At 46.5% G+C, this 24,411-nt stretch overlaps 1 protein-coding gene across 6 annotated transcripts in view; it reads right to left on the minus strand.

Moving 5' to 3' along the window:
- The window catches only part of CDH23 (cadherin related 23), a 576,749-nt gene that overhangs the window by 117,028 nt on the left and 435,310 nt on the right, over nt 1-24,411 (minus strand). For all 6 annotated transcript variants that reach the window (XM_075934954.1, XM_075934955.1, XM_075934952.1 and 3 more), the window contains 8 exons: nt 24,005-24,153; nt 21,247-21,382; nt 19,493-19,881; nt 19,289-19,390; nt 14,557-14,706; nt 12,097-12,225; nt 9,952-10,080; nt 7,821-8,048 (listed from right to left, as the gene is read on the minus strand). In XM_075934954.1, the coding sequence (XP_075791069.1) occupies nt 7,821-8,048; nt 9,952-10,080; nt 12,097-12,225; nt 14,557-14,706; nt 19,289-19,390; nt 19,493-19,881; nt 21,247-21,382; nt 24,005-24,153 (1,412 nt within the window). The remainder of the gene's footprint in view (nt 1-7,820; nt 8,049-9,951; nt 10,081-12,096; nt 12,226-14,556; nt 14,707-19,288; nt 19,391-19,492; nt 19,882-21,246; nt 21,383-24,004; nt 24,154-24,411) is intronic.

Genomic DNA, 24,411 nt, shown 5'->3' on the forward strand with positions numbered 1-24,411 from the left:
GATGATAAGTGCAAAATAACCAAACTTTCTGAAAAGAACCCCACCAACAATGCCTGAACGGTACCCACAGATGTGACAAATCAGGGTGCATAGGATAAAGACATGCGCGTGTACACTTCAACTGTTGTGCGTGCACCTACACTACTTTCAGCCCATTAGCAGGACAAGCAATGAACTGTGAAAACTGTCCAAACAAATACCAGCTGCTTCTCCATACAATTAAAAGGAATAAGCAGATTTTAGAGACCATGAACACAGATATTAAGTTATTAATACCAGTACTAAAGCACTAGATGTGATCTCCTGATACCAAAGGTTGCTTTCAGTGCATTTAAAAAAAAACGAAGTTGTTACTAGGCAATTTAATCAGAAAGTAGAAGCCTGGGATAGGACAGAAGTTTGACTCACTGAGTTCTGCACTCTGTGATCACAAGGCAAATCCAGCCAAAGAGGAGCAGTAGGTAATTGTTTACACAGACCGCCATCCCCAAAGAAGCAAACAATGCACTTGCCAATAGAAAGGGGAAAATGTAAAAATAAAGAAGGGAGAAAAATGGTCACATGCAACAGCTGTAGCTATCCGCTGTGCCTCGCAGCTGTGTTTACTATCCTACTCCTAGGCCTTCACAGATACATCTACATTGCATTGTAAACCTGGGATCAGGCTCAGCTCCAGTTGAAACTCCCAACCACCCCCACACAATCATCTGACTCAGATCCACAAGGTGCTTTACTTTGTTGCCTGAACCTGTTTACTATCTTCCAAGGCAAGATTCTAAACCAGATTCACTGGAGACTTACTCTACGTTGGCTTCTGAAATTGAAGCTACTGAAATGAAAAGTGAAAGAATCACAACTCCACGCCTTATTTTATCTCTGACTTGAGCAGGAAAGGGTGCAGGGGTTGGGCAAAGAATGGAATCTCCAGCAGGCAGAAATTCAGCCTCACAAGATCTTTTTATTTCTATTTTTTATACTTTAGGAGAGGTTAAATTAAGTTCACTGCTGTCCCATGCCCTAGGGTCAAAATCATCATCCAATGCTAGACACAGAGAATGGGTGCTGTGAATATTCTCCTTGGGTGTGACCTGGGATGCCCTTTTTGTGTGAAATAATTTGTCTCACTTGTCCTCACAAAAATTTAGCACATCTCCATAGCAACCCTGTTTCTATCAGAACTGTTTTGGTACTTCCATGCATAGTATTCCTTATTATAAATGCTTGTACTAGTGCATTGTGGGACTCCTGAAGCATCTATCCCAGAGGGCTCATCATAATCAATGTGCTTTCTCATCCAGTGCTTTAGGCATCCTATCCCATTTGTAAAGAAAGTTCATATTCCATTGAACTTAAGTCAGCGACCTTTTCCAGACATTACAGCCAATTGATACAACCCTCACTAGCAGCTCTGATATTTTCATAATGGATTTGATAGATGGGCAGACAGACATGTCAAATGCCTGGAATGGACAACTGGGGTAAGTGCGAGTCACAGTACAAGTGTTGCAAACTGTTCATAGCTGTTGCAACATTTCCTCCCAAAGTAGAACAGACTTCTGCACCTTGGAGAGTCTCACAAATATCTGAGAGAGATGATACAAGATAGCAGGAAATGGGGCCGCAGAAAGAAAGATGCTTGACAATTGTTCACTGTGGCTTGAAGGTGTGATCTTGAGGAATACGTGTTTACTAAAAATATCTGAATGAGTTCAGTACAGACATTTAAAAACCAGAGTGATCAGCCAGAGAGAAAACTGGTTCAATGTCCCAGAGGTCACTGTTCATGATCAGCTCCATGGAAGGAAGGAAAGTGAAAATATTTATAGTAAAATCATAGTTTTGTTTTTCATTGACAAATATTAGTTTATTAGTGTGCCCTAGTGTTCATTTGATAGTGTGGTGAAATAATCTGTAATGTTTCTTCCACAAGGGGGAAGTATCAGATACACATGCACAGACACACACATAATCGGACCTGCACCATTCAGAAGATTCAATTGGTAAAAGTGGCTTTGGAATTTAATATTTCTCACTGCTAGTGCATTTTCTTGATTCCCACAATCTGGCATCTTCTCTTTTGCTAGAAACAAATGGAATTAGATCTTATAAATCATGAATGAATACTCTTATATAGCTGCTCTGGGAATGGACAGGTATGGAAAAGACACGCAAACACTCTGCAATAAGCTGGACACTGGAATATAAAAACATGCCATGGCATGCAGAAGAACCACAAGCTAGTGTGTGTTAAATCGTTAGAGTGGGCCACCTGGGTACGGGTCATAATAAATTGAGAAATCTAATATGTATAAGTGTGCATCAGAATGGTATTCCTTTTATTATTCGGTATGCCTTTTTTACTGCTGTACAAGCACCTGGAGGTAGGGAAATACACGGTGGCTCTAAATTGAAATAAATAAAATCACAGTTCTTAACTCTCTCCTGCTGTTGAGTCTCATGTTGCATCTGTTACTAGGGTTAGGATGGGAGCTAAGGGGGCAAACTGCACCCCTTCTGACAGGTTTCGCGGGTTCAGCCACCACCTGAGAGAATTGATCACCTGCTGGGGGATAGACACCACCACATCCAGACTGTCTTGTGTTGGCACATAGACTGAGGCGAGCCATCCCTAAAGGGGTTTGAGGCATAAACACGCACATCTGATCACGTGGCAGCATGATGTCATGTGACCTAGAAGTTTGAGGCACATTCTCGCCGTTGTAACAGGACAATGAGTAAGAGTGTGTATCAAGTCCTATATCACCTGAGACTGGGTTTCTGGAAGAGATGCCCTCCCTTGAGTCCAGGGTCACCCCTATAAACTCTGTTTTTTGCTGGGCTGACTTTCCATTTGAGAAGGATGCCCAGGGCTCTGAACAGCTCTAACATGAGCCCCATGTGTGCATGAAGTTGCTCTCTGGAAGTCACTTTTAATAACTAGTCGTCCAGATAAGGAAACACCTGGACCCCTTTCTTGTGCAGGAAGGCAGCTGCCACTGCCATACATTTGGTAAATACTCTTGGGGCAGTAGACAGGCCAAATGGGAGCACTGCAAACTGGTAATGCTTGTTTGCTACTGTAAATCTGAGATAGTGTCCGTGACATGGAAGGATTGAAATGTGGAAGTGTGCGTCCTTCATGTCGAGGGCAGTGAACCAGTTTTCTGGATCAAGACAGGGAATTATGGTGGCTAGTGAGACCATCATGAATTTCATTTTCCGCATGTAGCGGCTGAGGTTTTTTAGGTCTAGGATTGGTCTTAAACTGCCTTTCACCTTTGGTATCAGAAAGTAGGGGAGTAAAAACCCATGTTCCTCATCCCCAGAGGGACCACTTCTCATGTATCACACCTAGTTCAAGGAACAATCAGACCCCCTGTTTCAGGAGATGCTTGTGAGAGAGGTCCCTAAAGAGGGACGGGGAAGGGTGATGGTGAGGCGGTGGGGATGTAAACTGCAGGGACTATCCCACCCCAGCCATGCAGAGGACCCAGTGATCTGAAGTAATACTGGCCCATGCACGATAGAAGTGGAATAGTGTGGCTGAAAATAAATGGGAGGGATCTGGTAGGTCTGGTGCTCTGCCCTTGGGTGCACCTTCAAAAGGCCTGTTTCAGGTCTACAGGGCTTTAGAGGAGTTATTCCCCTGGTTATTTTGCTGAGATGGGGTTCTCCTGTTATTGTTCCTGTTGCACCTGCGCTGCTGTTCAGGGTGCTGTCTTGGTGCAAACCTCTGCTGTGGAGGACAAAGATGGAAGGGGTGACTTTGGGAAGCTGGGGTGTGCTTCTCCAAATGGCTGTGGTTGCCCAGAAGTCTTTGAGGGAATGTAGCTTAGAATTTTGTCTGTTCTGAGAACTGGCTCTCGCCCTCAAAGGGGAGGTCCTGAAATGTGTACTGGACCTCCAGGGGAAGCCCCGAGGCCTGAAGCCATGCTGACTGGCGCATAGTCACCCCCATTGACAATGTCCTCATTACCAAGTCTGCAGAGTCTAGGGCACTTGTAAAGAGGTCTTGGCTATGGTGCAGCCCTTCTCCATCAGGGCCCAAACTCCTGGCAGTTATCGTGAGACAGGAGCACCTTATATTTTTAGAGCACCTCCCACAACTTGAATGCATAATGGCTGAGGATCACCTGTTGGTTAGCAATCCTCAGCTGTTGACCTCATGCAGAGTTGACTTTCCTGCCAAACAGGTCAGTGTTTCTGGCCTCTTTGGTCTTGGGATCAGGGGCCTGTTGCCCTTGTTTCTCCGGGTATGTCTACACTACAAAGTTACTTCAAACTAACAGACGTTAGTTCGAATTAAGTTTGATAGGCACTACACTAGCGTTCCGCTAGTTCGAACTTAATTCGAACTAGCGAAGCGCTTAGTTCGAACTAGGTAAACCTCATTGTACGAGGACTAAGCCTAGTTCGAACTTACTAGTTCGAATTAAGGGGTGTGTAGCTCCTTAATTCGAACTAGTGGGAGGCTAGCCCTCCCCAGCTTTCCCTAGTGGCCACTCTAGCCAAAACCAGGGAAACTCTATTGCCCCCCTCCCGGACCCGGACCTCTTAAAGGGGCACGGGCTGGCTACGGTGCCCGTTCCAGGTGCAAGCCTGCCAGCACCCAGCTGCAGCTGGCACGGCTCGAGCCAGCCACCCGATGCCCCCCAGCCCTCCCCCTCTTCTCCAGGACCAGGCTGGAGGCTCCCGGGAGCTTGCCCGGGACCGCAAGAGGCGGGCATCCGCCTGGGCTAGTGTGGACATTGTGGACCTTGTCCACGACCTCCGCACTAGGCACAGGAAAGTGGCTGTCTAGGGAAGGAGAGCTGCCAGCCTGGCCACCCAGGAGCAGGTGTGCATGAAAATCAAGGTGGTCCACTGAGACCCCCGACTCTGAGCTCTGAGCTTACAATGGCCGTACTGGGTCAGACCAAAGGTCCATCTAGCCCAGTAGCCTGTCTGCCAACAGCGGCCAACCCTAGGGAACCTGGAGGGGATGGACCGAAGACAGTGACCAAGTCATTTGTCTCGTGCCATCCATCTCCAGCCTTCCACAAACTTTGGGCAGGGACACCACTCCTACCCCCTGGCTAATACCACTCCATGGACCCAACCTCCATGACTTTATCTCACTTCTCTTTAAACGCTGTTCTAGTTCTAGCCTTCACAGCCTCCTGCAGCAAGGAGTTCCACAGGTTGACTCTTTAATTTGTGAAGAACAACTTTCTGTTACTAGTTTGAAGCCTGCTACCCATTCCTTTCCTTTGGTGTCCTCTAGTCCTTCTATTATGGGAACTAATGAAGAACTTTTCTTGATGCACCCTCTCCACCCCACTCATGCTTTTATAGACCTCTATCATATCCCCCCTCAGTCTCCTCTTTTCTAAACTGAAAAGTCCCAGTCTCTTTAGCCTCTCTTCATATAGGACCTGTTCCAAACCTCTGATCATTTTAGTTGCCCTCCCCTCTCCCACACTCTCTCTTCCCCTCTCCCATCTCCTTTTCCCAGTCTCCCCAAGTTTTGTTCAATAAAGAGAGATTCTATTTTTGACCACACGTTTTCTTTATTTTGTACATCAGGAAGGGGGGCTAGGGAAGGGTAAGTGGAAGGAGGTGAGGGAGGAATGGGGTACGAGCCCCCGATGGGGAGGACTGGGCTGGCTCTGCGGGCTTCTGGGGGTGGAACCTCTCCTGCAGCCCCCCAATTGCCTCCTCTCCCCAGATGGCAGCCTGCGGCAAGTGCAGCCGGTCTGATGGCCGAGTGCTGTGATGTGCCCAGTGTGGGCACTCAGGGCACTCCAAGCCAGGACTGCTTTGCAAGCGGGGCACCCCTGAGAACTGTCTGTCCGGGGTGAGGGTCAGGTCCCTTTAAGCACAGCCCTCGGCTAGCCTGACGCAGCAGCTCTACGCTCTAAGTCCTCATCTGATGCCCTGCCGGCACTGCTTCCGGCCATCCTTAAGCCAGGTTCAGGGTCCACTTAATGTGGACATGCTAGTTCGAATTAGCAAAACGCTAATTCGAACTAGTTTTTTAGTCTGGATGCGTTAGTTCGAATTAGCTTAGTTTGAATTAACTAATTCGAACTAAGTTAGTTCGAATTAGCGCTGTAGTGTAGACGTACCCTCCTTCTTGTTGAAGGCTGATACCAGAAGAGAGGAGGGATGAGGATATGAGAACAGGAACTCATAGCCTTTGGAGGGAACAAAGTACCTCCTCTCAACCCCTTTGACCGTTGGGGAGGGGGAATGTATTCTGGGGTCTGCCTAGATGGAGCCGCAAGCTATTCAGAACAGCTGGTAGTTCTCTGGGTGGGGCGCAGGGGCAAAGACTTCACATGCTCCCCCCACTACTGGGCCAGTCAGGGTCTGTGGGCAGGGAAGCAAGGAAGTGTCCTGGCCCCAACCCCTTCTGCCCAAGACCACGCCCCTTCCAGAGCAGAGCAGGGCCACTTCAAAAATTTTGGAAGTGCCCCCCCAGTCTAAAATTATTGCCCACACCTGTGCTAGGGACTAGCAGCTTGCCACAGCAAGACAGCTAGGAAGTTCCAACGCCATCACGGACATCAAAGAACCGAGGGAAGGGTAGCGTCTGCAGTGGTATATATGCACTAATATAGCAGTGCTACTCTTCGGGTCTCCACAGCCGACCTTATGGGAGCTGCCAGGGGAAAAGTTTCCGACACTCATGCATGTGGCGTACGTACACTTGATTGGTATCAACTTGAACAAGCACTCGAAGAAGAACTATATTTTTTAAGATAGAGTCCACCCCTTACCCCAGTGGTTTTTAAGTAGAATTTTACTTCTATCCCTGTGGTTCTGAGTGAGCAAACTGCACAGTGAAGACAAGCAAGACAAAAAGCTCTGGGTAGACAAAGCCCTGCATGTCTGACAGAGCACAAACAGTGCTTGTGGGGCAGGGCAGGGTGACCCTGGCAGTGGCTGGCACGTCAGGGATTTTGCTTGTGTTTTTAGTACTCACAAGGAGATAAATAAGTCAAGGCTTATTCTGGAACCATGCCAGGGCAGAATTATAAAAGGTAAAAAGCAGTGACAGTAGGTCATGCTGGGAGACAATGATGCTGCTTTAGTGGTGTACTGGCAATACTCCCTGGATTCAGTTTTGAATGCTCCACAAGGAGTAACTCACATGAAGACTCTGGATACTCACAGAGAACTACTCTCCCACCAATGGGCCAGGCTGAAACTCCCTATTGCAAATACAGAGCAGAAAACATTTGCCTTTGTCTCACCAACTGTCACAAGACTCCTCACCGTGCTTCTTGAGAAGGGACCTCACCCTGTGGGTTTTTGGGGTTGCTGAGTCAGACCGCTCATTTGGCAGATCTTAAACTTGAATTGTAATGTCAACTCCCCCATACCCCCACCCCTTCTCAGACAGTCACACATACAGGAAGCAAAAGGCTGTTGTGACTCAGGACTGTGTGGGAGGGAGACCTCATTTTACTCCAGGCCTAAGTTCTAATATGTATATCACTACCGGCAAAGTGAATCTTTAATGAACATGTTTACTCCTTGTAATAGGGTAAATCACAAAAATGAAAATAACCACCATGATTAGGTGTGCTACTAGGGATAGCCAGCTAGATATGGAGGGACTATTTACACTTCACCCACACTAATCAATATTCACAAAATAATCTCTTCAGCCCTGGATACAGATGTACATTCTCTTACCCATACAGTTTCTTAGGGATATCCTTGGGACCAGACTGCACTTTCTACTCAATTCCAACCACGTTAAGAACATAAGACCAATAAGAACAACAATAAGAACATAAGAATGGTAAAGCCCTCCCCCTACCAGCACTTACTGAAAGGGATGGGTTGCCCTCATCCTCCACAGTGATAACCAGCCGGTAGAAACTCTGCCGCTCACGGTCAGGAGGGGATGGGCGGGTAGCGATTTCCCCAGTGACTCGGTCCATACGGAAGATGAGATCTTCGTTCCCTTGGGTGATGTAGTAGGAAAGGACGCTGTTGAGTCCAGCGTCCCTGTCGGTTGCTCGCACCTGAGCCACAGCGGTGCCTCCCCCAACGTTCTGGAGATCCATGAGGAGACCGGGACAGAGCACAGAAAGAAAAGTCAGCGTCTGGCACAGATTTATCTGAACAAGAATGTACCCTGTGAAACAGCTCTTAGAGGTGCCCTCGAACACCGTGAAGGGGGGAAGGCTCCTCCAGCATTTTCACTATAAAAATCTCCAGGTACCTCAGCCACACTGCTCTACTCAACATGAAACCTTGACAAAGAGTGAGCCTGAGGGAAACTGGAAAATGTTCTCAATAGTTGTTGATGGCATCTACCAGCCCTGGAGATGAAAGCTCTCTGGGGAGGATGGAGCACAAACAAATCCCCCCACCACTCTGCCCATGTGCCTCAACCTAGACTTGGAAGTGTTATCTCTAGGGCTGAATGATTAATTCAGTTACCAGATCAATCCAGGCCAACTGCTGAGAGATGCCAGCCAAGGTGAGAATTACTGAACTGCCAGCTGAAGTTGTGGTTTTTCCTAGAACAGACACCTTCATCTTAGGAAGTGAGACAAGGGCTACCAGCTCATTTCATAGAGGCCTGAAGAGCTGTCAGATGGAAACAACATTTTGCCACTACCAGTTCAGCTGAGAATTAAATCGCTGAGCTGGCAGGGGAATGCTTCATACCTTGTTACAAATCCTCACCTTTGTACGATTCTAACGCTAACAAAAGAAATTGCACACATTGTTATTTCATAGCTTGAGCTCCTTCCAAAACAGACCAGCCTGTAAGGACGGTGCACAGGAGACTACCCCAGAGTGCCCCACTGATCACACAGAACGGCTTCAGTTTGCTGGAATAGTGCTGAAAGCATTTTGTTCTGGACCACACTTGCACTGAAGCAGAGTGCAGCAGAACAGATGTTGAGCCTGCTTCAGCCATAGGTAACACTTCTAGAGCAACTCAAGCCAAACAAAAGGCAAAGCTGAGCAGCTGATTTCCCAGGGCCAATGGTACAGAAAATTCAGATACAATTTAAATAGAGAAGAGGGTTTGGAAAAAACTATTAGGTTTAATTCAAAGCTATAAATCATACACACCATGCAGATTTAGCAAGGTGTCACTGGGTACATGCACATTATTTTTATTTTACTTTTCATAATCACATAAAGATCTCAGTTCAGGCAATATGTTTCCTTTCTCATACTTATTGTTCTATTGCTTAATTACCAAACTTTCAGAGACTGTTTCCTGATAGTAATTCATATTCTGGGGAGGCAATTCCCTTTAATTCCAGGTGATTTTCTGGAAGTTTCATCAGATCATTGGGTCATTCTGTTTTTCCTGGCAGCTGTGTAATGCCACTTAATACGAAGGACAATAGGTTCAAAATATCCTCCAAAGAATGTTGTTCCAAATGAAGAAGTTATCCATGTCTTTTCTACAGAGGAGTCAGGAATTCATGTGGTGTTTTCTGGAGGAAATTATTGGAAATCATGGTCCCTCTCGGCAGATCAAAGTCACAGCATGGATCTCAGCACACACTGGAACATGAATCTGAGAGTTTGGTTCCAGGCTATGGTCATGCTCAGAGTGATACTTGAGTGGGGTGAAGAGGCTATGGGCCACCTTTGCCTCTTGTATCCTATACGTGCCTAAGACTGGAAAAGTCCCTGTTGTAAGTTAGAACTACCCCAGAGACTGCTCTATAATTCATACTGCCCTTAACAGCTCTTTATGGAATTCTCCTTTAGCCTAGAGTACAAGATGGCCTTGTGCTCAGGCCATGCTTCCTCTGATAAATACCTATGCTGAGGGCTGCAAGAGAGATAGCAGAGTCATACTCTGGGAATCCTAATGTTACTGAGGATATTTTCCAGTGAGAAGATCAACTGACTTTATAGCCCCTAGGCTGTAGTTTGGAAGAGAACTGAGAATCTGTTACATAAGGCAACAGAGTTGTTTACCTCATTAATGCTAACATTGTATCCCAAGGGATTTCCAATGACTGGTGGGTTATCATTGACATCCAGGATATTAACTCTTAAAGCATGTTCTTTTCTCCGAGGTGGGATTCCGTTGTCAGATGCCTGGATCTACAGTGAAGCACAATAGTTATATCTAGGCAGGGGCATATTTCTTTGCTCAAATCTTGTTGAAAAAAAAGTCAGCTATAATGTCGCAAAAGAAAAAAAATCATAAAAAGGCACTGCCCAATAGGGGAGATTCAACATTTTTTGTTTTGCTTTAAAAGAAATGGCTTTAACAAAATCTAAGCATGACAAAAACAGTGTAACCAATGAAAAACAAACAAATGTTAAAATTCTATGATTTTTTAAAAACCCTTCTTCCCGCAACCAAATAAACAATCCAACAAACATTTTCAGCTGTTTTTGTGTAGCATTAAAAAAAAAAGTACAGGCAGTCCCTGAGTTACGCGGATCCGACTTATGTCGGATCCGCAGTTACGAACGGGGTTCCTCTCCCTTGTCTCCAGCAGACCAGGGAGAGGAAGCAAAGCGGCGGAACACGTGGGCAGCGGACAGGGCTGTTCGCTGCCCACGCGCTCCGAGGCTTAGCTCTGCTTTGCCCCCCCCCCCCCCCCGTCTCCCTGGTCTGCAGACCAGGGGGACGGGGGGGGGGGGGGCAAAGCAGAGCCAAGCCGCGGAGCGCGCGATCAGCTGACAGCTGGCCGGGCGCTCCGGGGCTTAGCTCTGCTTTGTCCGTCCCCCCCCCCCCCCCCGGTCTGCAGACCAGGGGGATGGGGGGGGGGCAAAGCAGAGCCAAGCAGAGCCAAGCCGCGGAGCGCGCGGGCAGCGGACAGCCATGGCGCGTCTGGGCTGTCCCGCTGCCCCCGTGCTCCGTGACTTTGCTCCAGACATCTGTGGTACAGCAGCTGGGGCGCTGCCAGTTGGTCCCGTAGCGCCGCTCTGGGCGCTACTGGACCAACCGGGCAGCACCCCAGCTGTTCTGCCCCAGGCATCCTGATTCAGCCGCTGCTGGTCAGATTCAGCAGCGGCTGAATCAGGACGCCTGGGGCAGAGCAGCTTGGGTGCTGCTGGGTTGGTCCAGTAGCGCCGAGGAGCGGCGGCGCTACTGGACCAACCCAGCAGCACCCCAGCTGCTCTGCCCCAGGCGTCCCCAAGTCAGCCGCTGCTGAAACTGACCAGTGGCTGACTACAGGAAGCCCCTGCCCAGGGCTTCCTGGATTCAGCCGCTGATCAGTTTCAGCAGCAGCTGACTTGGGGATGCCTGGGGTTCTTAAGTTGAATCTGTATGTAAGTCAGAACTGGCGTCCAGATTCAGCCGCTGTTGAAACTGATCAGTTTCAGCAGCGGCTGAATCTGGACGCCAGTTCCGACTTACATACAGATTCAACGAACAAACCTACAGTCCCTATTTTGTACGTAACCCGGGGACTGCCTGTACTGAAGGATAAAAACTGTTTCCTTTGATTCCCCTTTTAATATGACGGTGTTCTTTAAAACACTTTGAGAATCACCTTGTAGGGATATCAAATATGTTTATACATTTTTGTTCCTAACAAACTGTCCTCTCTAACTAGCTCTGAGCAGAGGTACCATGGCTATCACCATGACAGAGGATGACAGAACAAACTCGTGACAGATGTCATTGCTTAATATCTGAGTGCCTTCCAGTGCATTGCGATGGGAAGTGCATTATAAGAACCAATACAAACTAGAATGTTGAAATTGCTGCTGTGAAAGTCTGCCCCTCCACCTGCCAATTTTTGACAATTAAAATATGTGCTTTATTGCTATCTATTCAGCAATGTAGAGCTTTGTGCCTTTATAGTTACACACACAAACACAGATGTGCAACACTTTGTATGAAATAAGCAACACAAACAGGGAAGCTATAATATATTTGATGTGGAAAATTTCCCAATAATTAGCTTAAGTAGCCACAGGAATACCTGCAGCATCATACAAATCACATTCAGAAACTGTAGTTTCAGACTGCTAAACTTCACTCCCCAAAGGCATTATTTGGAGTACCATCTAGATGGGTAATGAGTTTTTGTATCTGAACTACTTGTCTGTTGCATATTGCAGAAAATGCAGTTAGGATGGTTGTAAGCTCCAGGTTACCTTCAAGGTGTAGTGGTCTAGCAGCTCTCTATCCAATGGCCTTCCCACAAACACTTCTCCATAGGTATTATTGGTGGTGCGGATTTCAAAGACGCTGCCTATGTTTCCTGATGTCAGTGAAAAGGTCACCTGGTAAGAAGGAAATAAATAATGGGAAGTGTGGGGAAGTGAGGAGCAGAGGGGTCAAGGAAGGGAGAAGAGTCATTACAGACTGACGAGGTCTTACTAAACCTGGCTTGTGCTGGCTCTTGTGCTGAAAATCCAATGCAGCAGACTCTCAGAGTATTTTGTATATGTGCTGCTGGACACTTGCCAACAAGGACTTAACAAACATTTGAACTATCTCACCCATTACCAAGACAGTTTCCCCAATTATCACCTCTAATACCATTAACTCACAAACATCACACTCTCCCTACCTCTAATATCATCAATTCACAGACACTTACCTTCCTTCCTCCCCCCCCCCCCCCCCCCCGCATCCCCCTTCTGCAATGTGATTTGTCCTTTTCATATTTGTTCATTTTTTTTAATTGTATCCTTTGGTATATATGGTTGTGACTACTTTCTTCCACTATTTGATCTGAGGAAGTGGGTCTGGCCCACGAAAGCTCATCATCTAATAAACCATCTTGTTAGTCTTTAAAGTGCTACATTGTCCTGCATTTTGCTGCTGGTTTTGGTGAGAAAGATTTAGAAAAATCGCCCTTTAGAATGTAAGCCAAACTTCTAACCACAATTCAGGTTCTAGTTCAGATGCCATGAGATTTCTTAATTTGGGAAAGATTTTATTCTGCGTGACGTGATTTGCTCATCTCTACTCTGTTTCACCAGTTGTTCCAGGTTTTGGCATGGTTGAGGCTGTCATAGTGGCATGCAGACACAGAAACAACTTGATATCATTATATAATGATAAAGTATTTATTAGCAGTAGCCCTCAGTGAGTACTAGATGGTTTCCAAACATGAAAGGAAGATGGCTGCACTTTGAAAGGCCTCACAGTGTTAAGAAAGGAACTCCCTGACTTCACTAGGCTTTGACTGTGGCAAACCTGACCTTACAGCTGAATTCAGTATATATATTCAGTATGTATATTCAGCTCAATTTGCTTTGGATGTACTAAGCTGTCACTCAGAGAAGGACTAGGCTGATTAATTTAAGTAGGGCTGCCAACTGATGTGAATTAACGCCTGCCATTAACACAGGGAAGGATTAACACCATTTTTAATGTGTTAATCACAGGCGTTTATGCTGCACTGCCCCTTTGAAGTGCCGGACTGGCGCTTCAAAGGGGCAGCGAATTAGGAGCCTGGGATCAGCTAGAGTCTCCAGCTGACCCCAAGCTCCGTGCAGCGTGGCCTTTCCAAAGGGCAGCTGTATGGAGCCTGGGGTCAGCTGAAGACTCCAGCTGACCCCAGGCTTCCTCAGCACTGCCTTTTGGAAACGCCAGGGCAGCCTTTCCAAGGGGCAGTGCTGCACTGAGCCAGGGTCTGTGTGGACTCCAGCTGATCCCGGGCTTCTGTAGCGCTGCCTCTTTGAAAGCATTTCCAAAGGGGCAGTTGCACGCGATTAATCACGATTAATTTTTTTAATCGCTTGACAGTCCTAATTTTAAGTAAAAAACTTGCTGGAATCTCACAGCATCTTATAAATTCTTCTGGCAAAATGGAGAGAGCTTCCTATTTTAATCTGGATAGAAATTCCCTGCTGTCCATTGGGAGCATAGAAAAATCATACACCCTCCCCCTCCCCCTCATATATTCAGGTCCACTGTGTCTTGGCACTCAAGGGAAATGCTTAATATGTCTTTCTTCAGACACCCTCCACAGTGACCAAACAAGCCCTGCTGGTTTTTGGCACTATCCATCCCAAACTAAAGAGCAGCCCCATTGCCAAAAATTGTGGTGTTAATGTTCATAAACAATAAAATTTTAGAGGCTAAGATCTTAGAGACCCTGAGAGAGGAGTAGCTGGAAAAATATCTCTGAGGAGGTTCTAGATAAATTTGACCATAAGAACAGCCATACTGGTCAGATCAAAGGTCCATCTAGCCCAGAATCCTGTCTTCCAACAGTGGCCAATGCCAGGTGCCCCAGAGGGAATGAACAGAACAGGAAATCATCAAATGATCCATCCCATCATTTGTTCCCTGCTTCTGACAAACAGAAGTTGCGGTGACCAGCTTTGCCCATCCTAACTAATAGCAATTGGTGAACCTATCCTCCATGAATTTATCTCCTTCAATTTTTAACCCTTTTTGAAACTGGCTAGAGAAACACAATAAGGTTTAACTCTTTGGGAATATGGACATGGTGTGCAGGAAGCAGACACACTATGGTATAAATTGGGAACTGCATGTTTCCCCCCTCTTTATGAAACGTGTTCCTGTCAGTTATTTCGAGGTAAGGGTGCAGTGTATACACACCCAAGTATAGTTTATAGCTGCATAAGCACTGGTACCTGCCCATTGCTTCCTGCGTCTGGATCTCTGGCCAGGACAACAGCAATTCGCCTCCCAATGGCACTGTCCTCCGCTACACTCACCACAGAGTCAGAGGTGATGTCAAACTGTGGGCTGTTGTCATTCTCATCCAGAACGGTGATTGTTACCTATTGAACAAGAGTGTAGAGATTAATGAGAGCTTTACCAGGAGTCTGGCTCATGATAACTTCCCGAAGGCAGCCATGTTGGGGATGGCATAGCCTTTGGGATGAAAATGAGAAATGTACAGAGCATCTTAAAGGGCATAAGCTGGCATTCAGTATTTCCTTCCCTCCCCATCATATTAGATCTCACCACTCAGGCCCAGGTGTGCTGACAATGGCAGAAGAACCAGACAATCTCAGTGAAAGACTAGTTAAATCCAGGTTCTGCTGAGTGGCTGAGGACAATCTTTAACATGTGGTTCCTGTTAAGTGTATTTAAGAGGGACAGACACACTAATGACAGCAGACCCTCTGCAATCCTTTCCCACTTGGTGCTGCTGATGAAGCTGAAGCTTGACTCACTGAGGTGGCTGTGGCAGTCCAGAGACTTGCCCAAGAAGGGATTAAAATCTGTGACAACATTACTGTTGTTTAGAATATGGGTGAATGTATGTTCTGCTAGGAATAGGATGGGACCAGGACATTCATTTTACATTTTGAGTGCAGGTCTCAAGAGTTGAAAGGCTGTATCACTAACTCCTCCAAATGCACTGAGGACATCTAGTTCAAACAGGAATTAAGTAAAGGGCTTATTTTATGCCAGAGGTCATACTAGATGATTACGCTGGTGTCCAATGGCCTTATAACCTATAATATGTGAATCTTCTGCAGGCCTATATGCGGGGGGGGGGGGGGTGTGCAAAGGGTGCGAACGCACACCCCATGATCCGTGGAAAGGTTTGCATTGAGCTAGGTGGTCCATGGGCCAAAAAGTTTGAGAACCACTATGTTACGGGGATGGGAGAGGGCTGGTGGCAGCACAGCAGGGCTGGGGCAATGGCACTCCCAGCTGCTCGCACTCACCCGGCGCTGGCTTCATCGAGCAGGTAGAGCACCAGAAGTCAGAGGCGACTAAGGGAGCAGGGTGCCATGGCAGCTGCGCTGCCCGCCATGGTCCCAGAAGGTAATTTCTATAAAACCGTTGTTACTGTATACATTTATAGTATGTTATAACAAAATCATTTTACCAACCACTGTTTCCACTCCCATTTTTCATTAACCTCTGTTATGCACACTCATTGCATAGCTATTTTGGATTCCTTTATATTTTAAAAAACTGTGGTCCACATTTACAAAAAAAACGCTCCTCCCCAGAGAAATTCCTGCCCATGGCCCTGTTCTGTATGTGCATGTAAGTTAAACAAGGGAGGGGGAAAGGCTAGTGCAACGGGGAGAAAAAAGTGGTATTTGAGGGGGTCAATATCTACCCAGAGCTCTCAGTTTTAGCTGGCTAACCAGAAAATGTATAGATTTGCCCTGGCAGGGGATGCTCTGCTAGCATTGTGCAGGGCAGGGTTTTTCTGTTAAACTCATGCAATTTCCTAGGCCTTTTCTACACACAAAATTGCATTGGGAAGGATTTGAAATAAATGAAATCAACATAAGCCATTTAATAAGCTTGTCTCCGTGTTCACACAGAAGTTTACATCCATTTAACTAAAATGCTACAACCTGGGCAAGTTTTGAGTGTGGACAAGCCCAGAATTTCTTCCTGGGCTGATCTATTTCTTCACACAGGAAGAGGGGATGATATTCTGGTCCATCCAAGATGGATCCACAGCTCACAGATGGGTTCCATGCCTCAGCTGCAATCTGTGTACCACTCAGCTTTGCCAGGAAGACATCAATGCAGAGAAGCCCAATGCGCAAAGCTCCATAAATCAAATAGGCCATGATTCAGCATTCATGTATACAGACACAGCATTAAGACACAACCAGTAGTAGCAGCAGCAGGAAAAAGAAGTAGTAGATGTAAATGTTGCTCAGCTGTGGTCAACAATTAAAAAAGAAGACAAGTGTCTGCCACTTCTGTCATTAGCCAGAGGAAATGCTGTCATCATGCTTAAAATTAAAGTCTTATGCACTATATATAATAGTGGAGAAAGAGAGGAAGAACATTTTTGTTCTTGGGGCTCTATTTATGGGCTCCAGGTGCAGCCCTATAGTCAATGTGATAACGTCCTGGAGGAAACCTGTGGGTTTGTTTTTTTAAAAAAATTGGGTGACACTGTTATTGTTGTAGCTAAAAAAGAAGGCAGGAGGGGGAAAACCCAGTCAGCTCAAGCAGAAAATCTGCAGCTGCCGAGGCAACCTCACACTCTCAGCAGCCAACCCTTTCTGGCTGGAATGAGCCACTGCACAGGGGAGCGTTTGCATCTTGGAAGCCGGCTAACCTGCTTTCCAGGCCCTTTGGCTTTCTTTCCTTATGCACCTAGTGGGTTGGTTACATAGGGCCAGATGCTCAGCTGGTAGAAATCAGTAGAGCTCCTGGACTTCAATGCAGCTATGTTGATTCATGCCATCTGATAATCCGGTTCATGATGTGGTTTTAAAATACTCCATCAAACACACATACGAAGAGAAAAACGGAGGCTGCATTGCTGAGCACTCATGACACAGGAAACAGCAAAGGTGAGACTGCACGGGTGGGGGAAGAGTACAGGGTCAGAGAGCTTTCCCCACTGCAGCACAGAGGCCAGGATTTATCATAGTGCTGGAAGTCCCACGGCACAAGGATTGTGGAACTCTTGGTCCAGCACCAGCACTAGAAACCCCATAGGAATGGAGACCCAAAGGCCATGGCCTTGGCTGGGCACTGGGGAGTGCATGCTGTACCTGGTTAAATGGTAGAGTAGATGCTATCAATCTGTATGGTGCCCAGGTTTTTTGTGTTATGACAGATGTTGTAAAGCTACCTATGCAGTGACTGTGAGAGAGGAAGGCAGGCAGGAGGAAGGAAGGGATAAAGACATACAAACACTCTTACCTTCTGTTGGAGGGAAGCAGAATGGGAAAGAAAAAGAAAAAAAATACAGTTAACAGATATTTCCCTTTTCTTTTAATAACACAGCATGAGCTAAGTGCTTTGGAAAGGCCGGGGAAAGGGACGCTGGTGGAACCAGAACAATGAAGGCAGATGCTGTGCAAACTTCCCCTCCATAACTCTGCTACCAGTGCACCTTACCCACGCCCCGAAGACAAAAAAGGGAGGCTGCATGGGTCAGGTCACATAGTTTGAGGCTCCTTTTTGTTGAGTAGCTTTGTGATGTGGAGGCAGGACCCCCAAGGGGAAAGGCAAACACTTCTATCAAAATTCAGATTAAAACAACCACTACGCTTTCTGCAAACCAATGCACATTCCCTGGGTAATTCACTTCCCTCCACCCGGGCCGCTTGCTCTAACACTTCAATCTTCTGGCTTCAGATTAACCCAGAAATTATTATGACAGTGTCTAGAAAGAAAAGACACTGGTACCCCGACTGCTGGAGGCCAGTATCAGTTGTGACTTGGCTGCATTTGTTTTGCCTGAGCATGTCATTTTTGAAGGTAACAGATTTACCAAAATTCAAGCTATTCGAATCCTTTAAATCACAACCTACCATCCTTAAATGACACAAACAAAAATAAGAAGGTTAGGAGTTAAAATCTCTCAATCAGATTCTCAGCTGGTGTAAATCAATATAGCTCCATTACCTTTCCACCAAGGATATGGCGGTAGTTCCACTCTTTAGCTGAACTTTTGTGTTAGAGGTGTTGTAGCATATATGACCTGCAACTTGCCTGTAGATCATGAATCTTTGCAACCCCGAGGACAATTGGGATATTCAGGAAGGAGTGTTAGCCACACACCATCAAAGATTTTAGACCCCAAATTTTACCTAACTGCAAACTGTTTTAATCTGGTGAGTAACCTCCTCCAAACTCTAAGTATTTCCTTTTTTTAAAAACCAGCCTGTTATATGGAAGTTAAAACACAACACCCCATGCTTATGGCCATGACCCTATAATTCAGGACTAAAACTCAATTTTCTGGATGGCTTGGCAAGAAAGCATTGCTTGGTTTGGGAATGGAATCAAGACCATAGGCTTCATACCCAATCAAAAGACCTCACGGAGGTTACTACAGGAGACCTCAGGTTGACAATCAACTCACCATACAAGTCATGAATTAGCAGTTCAGGAGACAGGACTACAGAGAGCTGCAGGAAGAAGCATGCAAAGGAGAAAGGGAAAAGAGAAGGTCCTGTGGCCGTCCTTGGGGCATTACCACAAACATGATTTGTGTTTAGTAGAAAGTGCACATCTGAAAGTGCCTGGGTGGATGCAGACCAGGTACATTGCAGTGGGGATTCACCTGACCCTTGGCGAAGTGGAGGGGAGAGAGAAAGAGAGGGGAGATTTTGAATTGCAAAAGTACTAGAGTGCTGACTCCTGGGGGAGTGACAGTTGCAGGGATCTGAGGAGGTCACTGTAGTCTGTCCTCGCAGCAGAGCATCTGCACTCTGGGGAATGGATACTGATTGAGCGGGTCAAAAGTAAGAAACAAAGGCAACCCTTAGACAGGAGAAGTGAATGACGTTTAGCTGGGGTACTCCTTCCCAAAAGAGAAGAAATAAAAGGATGTTCTCATGCCGTCAGCCATTGTTTAGCTTATACCAGGTCTAAGATAAAAGACTACCGCAAAAACAACTAAAATCCACTCACCACAGTAGAGTCAACCTTTGGTCCCCCATCATCTGCTACTACTGTTAAAGTGTAGAAATCCCCCTTCTCTCGATCCACCTGGCCTTTGACTGTGATGACGCCCTACCAGGGACAAACCACCACAGAGATAGTGAATATGCATGTCATGCTTTTATGCTCAAGCACCTAACGCCTCAGCTAGATGGGCGATTGTTAGCTACGTACAGTGATTCCATTGATCTTGAACAGGGACAGGGCCTGAGCATTGGTGTTGGGGTCAAACTTGTATGTGATCTGGTTCAGGTTGTCAATGGAACGTGCTAGGACACGCAGCACCTCAGAGCCTTTGGGGATGTTCTCTGTGATCACTGCCTCATAGGTGACGTTGGAGAACTGCACAGCCTCATCCAATTCATTCAACAGGCTGACATAGACATTGCAAAACCCTTGGTTGTTGGGGGGTGCCTGGTCTGTGGCAGAGACATTCATCAGGTAACTGGTTTTTGTCTCATAGTCCAGATAGTCGATGGTGGTGATGAGGCCAGTGCTCTCATCAATTTCAAACTTCCCCTCGGAGCCAGAGAGGATTTTGTAATTCACCAGACCTCCATTCCCTGGGGGAGGAATAAATGATCAGTGTTAGACTGGACTTCACAGAGAAGCAGACAAGGCCAAACATTGTCCAACAGGTCAACATGCTAAAAGCCTCCAGGGTGCTCCTTCTCTATCTAAGATGAAAGAGGTTACAAATATTCTTACCTACTATGTATTTGAGAAAGACTGTCCATCTGTTCAAAATCTCCCACTAAATGGTATCAGCTAGGGCCACGAAATTTGGCCTACAGCTTCCTCACATCATAACTTAAAGCAAGGTCAGGGTTTGGCTGTGCCAGGAAAATGGGACATTTCCAAAATGGGATGGCTTCTCATAAAGTTATACAGAAAAGAGACAGAATCACCAGGCAGCTGAAAGGGGCTGGCAGAGGATGCACCCCCTCCCCCCAGTCTGGGACTGCCCAAGCCTACCGCCCCCTCGGCGTCCTTTAGGGAGGTTGAAGGGGCTGAAGCTTTTCCCCACCCCCATTCATACAGGAACATTTCTGGCTCTTCCCGTTCATGAGGAAGTGACAGAAGTGTGACAATTTGCTGCATTCTTCACTCTGGCAGCTGAGCACAGGAGGCAGATGACCCTCGACCTATCCTAGCCAGAGGACATTTTCATCCCTCCCCAGGATGTGCTCTCTGGAGCTGCAGTGACTATGGAGAGATGCTTCTCACCTGACCCCAAGATGCTGCGGTGAAAGAGGGCTCGAGCAGCCCTCTCTCCCCAGGGCAGCCTGTATACTGAGCCACTTATCTCCATCGCCACCCGCAGAGCAATGGTTTAAATGAAGCACATACATTTTCATTTTATTTTCCAAAAAACAAAGATTAATTGAGTTAAGGACCCAAGCAACATCAGGTAAATCTTCTAGTATTTAATATTGAGGTGTAGCCTGCTGAGACTCCAAGGCCCAGAATGCAATGTTAATTTTAAGCTGAATTAGCTGAAGCACTTTAAGCCAATACCGGGATATTCCCCACACACTACAGTTGGTTTTATCATTCCTTTTTTTGTTTTAATGATTTCCCCTCTAAGATGCCCCACAGCATTTATGAGATGCTATGGCAGACCTTCTCCCTTCCCTGAAAACACCTAGGACAAAACAGTGATTGACTGTCCATCTATCAATGGGCTGGCCTCTGCTGTTTGGGGTAAAAGAACCCCAAATCAGAGGACTGGACTGGACAGTGGCTGCAGGCTTTCGTCCCACAACCACTCTCTGTTCTCTCAAATTCTAATCTGCATCCATTGCACTCCCATAGCAAGAGTGGGGAAAGGGAGACTCCACTTATAAACCAGAGCCAGGTGACATAATCTCAGAGCAGGCTGGGGAGCAGTGGTGGCATACTTTTGCAGCACATCACAGCCTCCTTACCTGTGTCTCGATCTGTTGCCCGGACAACTGCAACAGAAGTTCCTATCCCTGCAGTCTCTCGCAGCCCCAGACGATTGTACTGCCGTTGGGTAAACACAGGCACTTCATCGTTAACATCTTCCACATACACAATCACCTGGGGGAAATCATGTACAAATCATGACACTCCACAATGCTTTGAGTCCAACTTTTCTCATATTTCAAATGAAAAAAGAATAAAATATAGAGCTGGGAAGTTGATAAAGAAATAATGTGGTTGCCCAATGTTATGGGGTTTTGCCAACTCATCACCACATTAGTCACTTTTATGAATTTGCTTTATTTGCTGGGGAGATGGCTTTGTGGTCTGAAATACCTGAGGCCCCTGCAACCACTAATTCGGATCTTACTCCAGGGTAGAAACAATTTGAAATCTATGCACTTTCCTGTGTGGGAGCCATCAGCATAAGACCTTAAAAAGTGAGAGCCTATATATGCCACACAGATATTAATGATCCTGTGGCATATTTTGTAAGTATTGGAGTGCACTCTAGTGTGTAGCCCAATGTATCCTTTTCCACAAATGGTGTGCTGCATACTGCCTATTTGCCATCCTATCCCTGTCTTCTTCCTCCATAGTGTAATGGTAGTGTTTGTATATTACCTCAATCTTGCAATCATATTCACACAGGCAGATTCCTGCAACCATACAGAACTCTGCTGAAGTCAGTGGATTTGCATGCAATAGAGCAGTGGTTCTCAAAGGGTACATCTACTAGGGAGGAAGACTGAAGGTGTTGATTGTTCAAGGTTCGAATTAGTGGTTTAGTTAAGACAGCTAATTCGAACTGAGATGGGTCCTCCAGTTGATGCCAGTAACCCGGCTTTCACGAGTAAGGGAAGTCGAAGGAAGAGTGTGCATCTTTCAACTTCCTGCAGCGTACGCAGCACCAAAAGCCAAGTTAAGCTACTTCAACTTCAGCTATGCAATTAACGTAGCTGAAGTTGTGTATTTTAATTTGACTTTGTTCTGTAGTGTAGACATACTCAAAGTGTGGTCTGTGGACCACTACTGGTCTGTGACTGTCCTGCAGGTGGGCCATGGAGTTGGGATTTGCCTCACCTCCCTGCAGCAAGGATCCTGCGCTGGTGCTCCAGCCCTGTTCCCCGCCCCCTTGCAAGGTTGGAGCACCAGTGCAGGCTTCCCACTACAGGGTGGGGGGGGGGGGAGGGGACTCATGGGTTAGATCCAGCTTGTGGGGGAAAGAAGCAGTTCCATGCACTTCCACAACCCTTCCCCCCAGCTAGGGGAATCACAATACAGGAACCAGCTCAGCTGGAAGCTTTCACAGCCAATTGGAGCAGCTGCGGGGTGCCTGAGAGCAGTGAGAGGCACAGAGCCAGGTAAGTACCTCCCATCCTCCCTCCCTCATCCCTACAACTCACTCTACTTCTGCACCCTCCCTCCCAGACTCCCCCACCCTGCTCTTGCAACTTCCATTCCACCCAGACTCTATCCACCCTCAGATGGCTCCTGCACCCAACCTCCTGGTCAGACCCCACACCTGCACCCATTTTTGTCATCGTGGGTGGTTGGCAGAAAGATCTGTGCTGAATGGAGTGGGCAACGAGCCAAAGAGTTTAAGTATCACTGCTATAGAGTATCACCTATATGTATCTGATTGCAGGACTGGGGCATGGATCATGAAGTTCTTTGGGATCCTTCAAGAAGAATGGAATTGTACCAATAATAAATATTACTGCTAATAACATCTGATTTATTTAAATATGTCACTGGCCACACACCTGCCTTTTCAGAAAGCTCAAGATACAGCTGCCTACACAGCCATAATGTACAAATATTAAAAGGAAGCTAAGTAAGCAAGACTGTATTAAAAAAAGAAGAGAAATCTGCAGACATGGACAAATACTGGGCAAATGTAGCCATATTGTAAACATTTTTCAATATCGTGTTGCCTGTGTATGTATATTGCATCTTTTTTCTAACTTGTAGATAAATACATTCAAGCATAACCCATTTCTAGCTGCTTGAAAAAATTTCCCTTTGCTGCTGATTCTCTTGCCAATTTTCAGCCTAATTATGTTATGAAATGGCACAGAAAAATATCCTCCACCCAAAAGCAGTACCCATAGAATTTCCATCAGTCATTTCTACAGCATTTTGCTGACATTTCCATCTCAGCTAACACTGCACTGCAGTGCATGGAAATTACCAACATTTGATGAAACCACAAATACTTTGCACTAAAAAAATCTTTCACAAAGTTTTTTCTGGTTTTACCTTTACCTCGTTGTTACTCAAGGTCAGGCCCACCAACTGGGGGAAAGGAAGGGGAGAATAAGGGGTAGTTGCCCAGGGGTCTGGCAATTCAAAGGGGTCCTGAGCTCTGAGCCACTGCTGCAGCTACTGAGGCCACAGCAAGGAGCTCCAGGCGCCTTTGAATTGCCATTGGAGTCACTCTGCGTGGCTCTGAGGGCGGGGGAGGATGGGGGTGGAGAGGGGAAGGCTCAGCACAGTGTGAGTGGCACTAAGGGCTGACAGCCCTCGGCTCCGCCTCTTCTACCCGAGGCTTCACCCCTTCCCCCACACACACCTTGCCCTGGGGTCTGCTGTTACTGTCGGCCCCACTGCTCAAGATCCAGTCATTAGCTTTCTGGTGTACAGGTCCCCCTCACAAGCCCAGTGCCAGCCTTCCCCGATGTAGCTCCTGATGGGTTCTGTTGCTCCCTTCCTCCTCAACCTCAGAAATGTTCTTACCCTAACAGAGCTCCTCATTGAGCCTTGCTCACTATTGTAGGCTTCCACCTCCAAGACATGGGAGGAATTCTGCTCTCTGTCCAGGTGCCGTAAACCCCGCATGACAAGCCCATTGCCGGGGTTGATCCGGAAGTGGTTGTAATTGTTTCCTATTGGTAAACAAGCAAAACACAACAGAATGCATATCAGTCTGTTCTCCACATGGAACAAACATCATGGGATCACCACAGACAGCAAAAGTAGAACTCTGGAAAGTGAATTAGAGGTGATAGTGGTGCTCTAAAGCATTGAAACGGGCCTATATCCCCTTATTCATTGCCCTTGAATGTCAAACCACATCCACACAAAGCCCAGCTCAGAGCAACTTTTAAAGCTAGAAGCGTTTAACTAGAAGAGTTTAACTCCCA

This window comes from Pelodiscus sinensis, chromosome 8 (assembly GCF_049634645.1).
Source record: "Pelodiscus sinensis isolate JC-2024 chromosome 8, ASM4963464v1, whole genome shotgun sequence".
Taxonomy (NCBI): Eukaryota; Metazoa; Chordata; order Testudines; family Trionychidae; genus Pelodiscus; species Pelodiscus sinensis.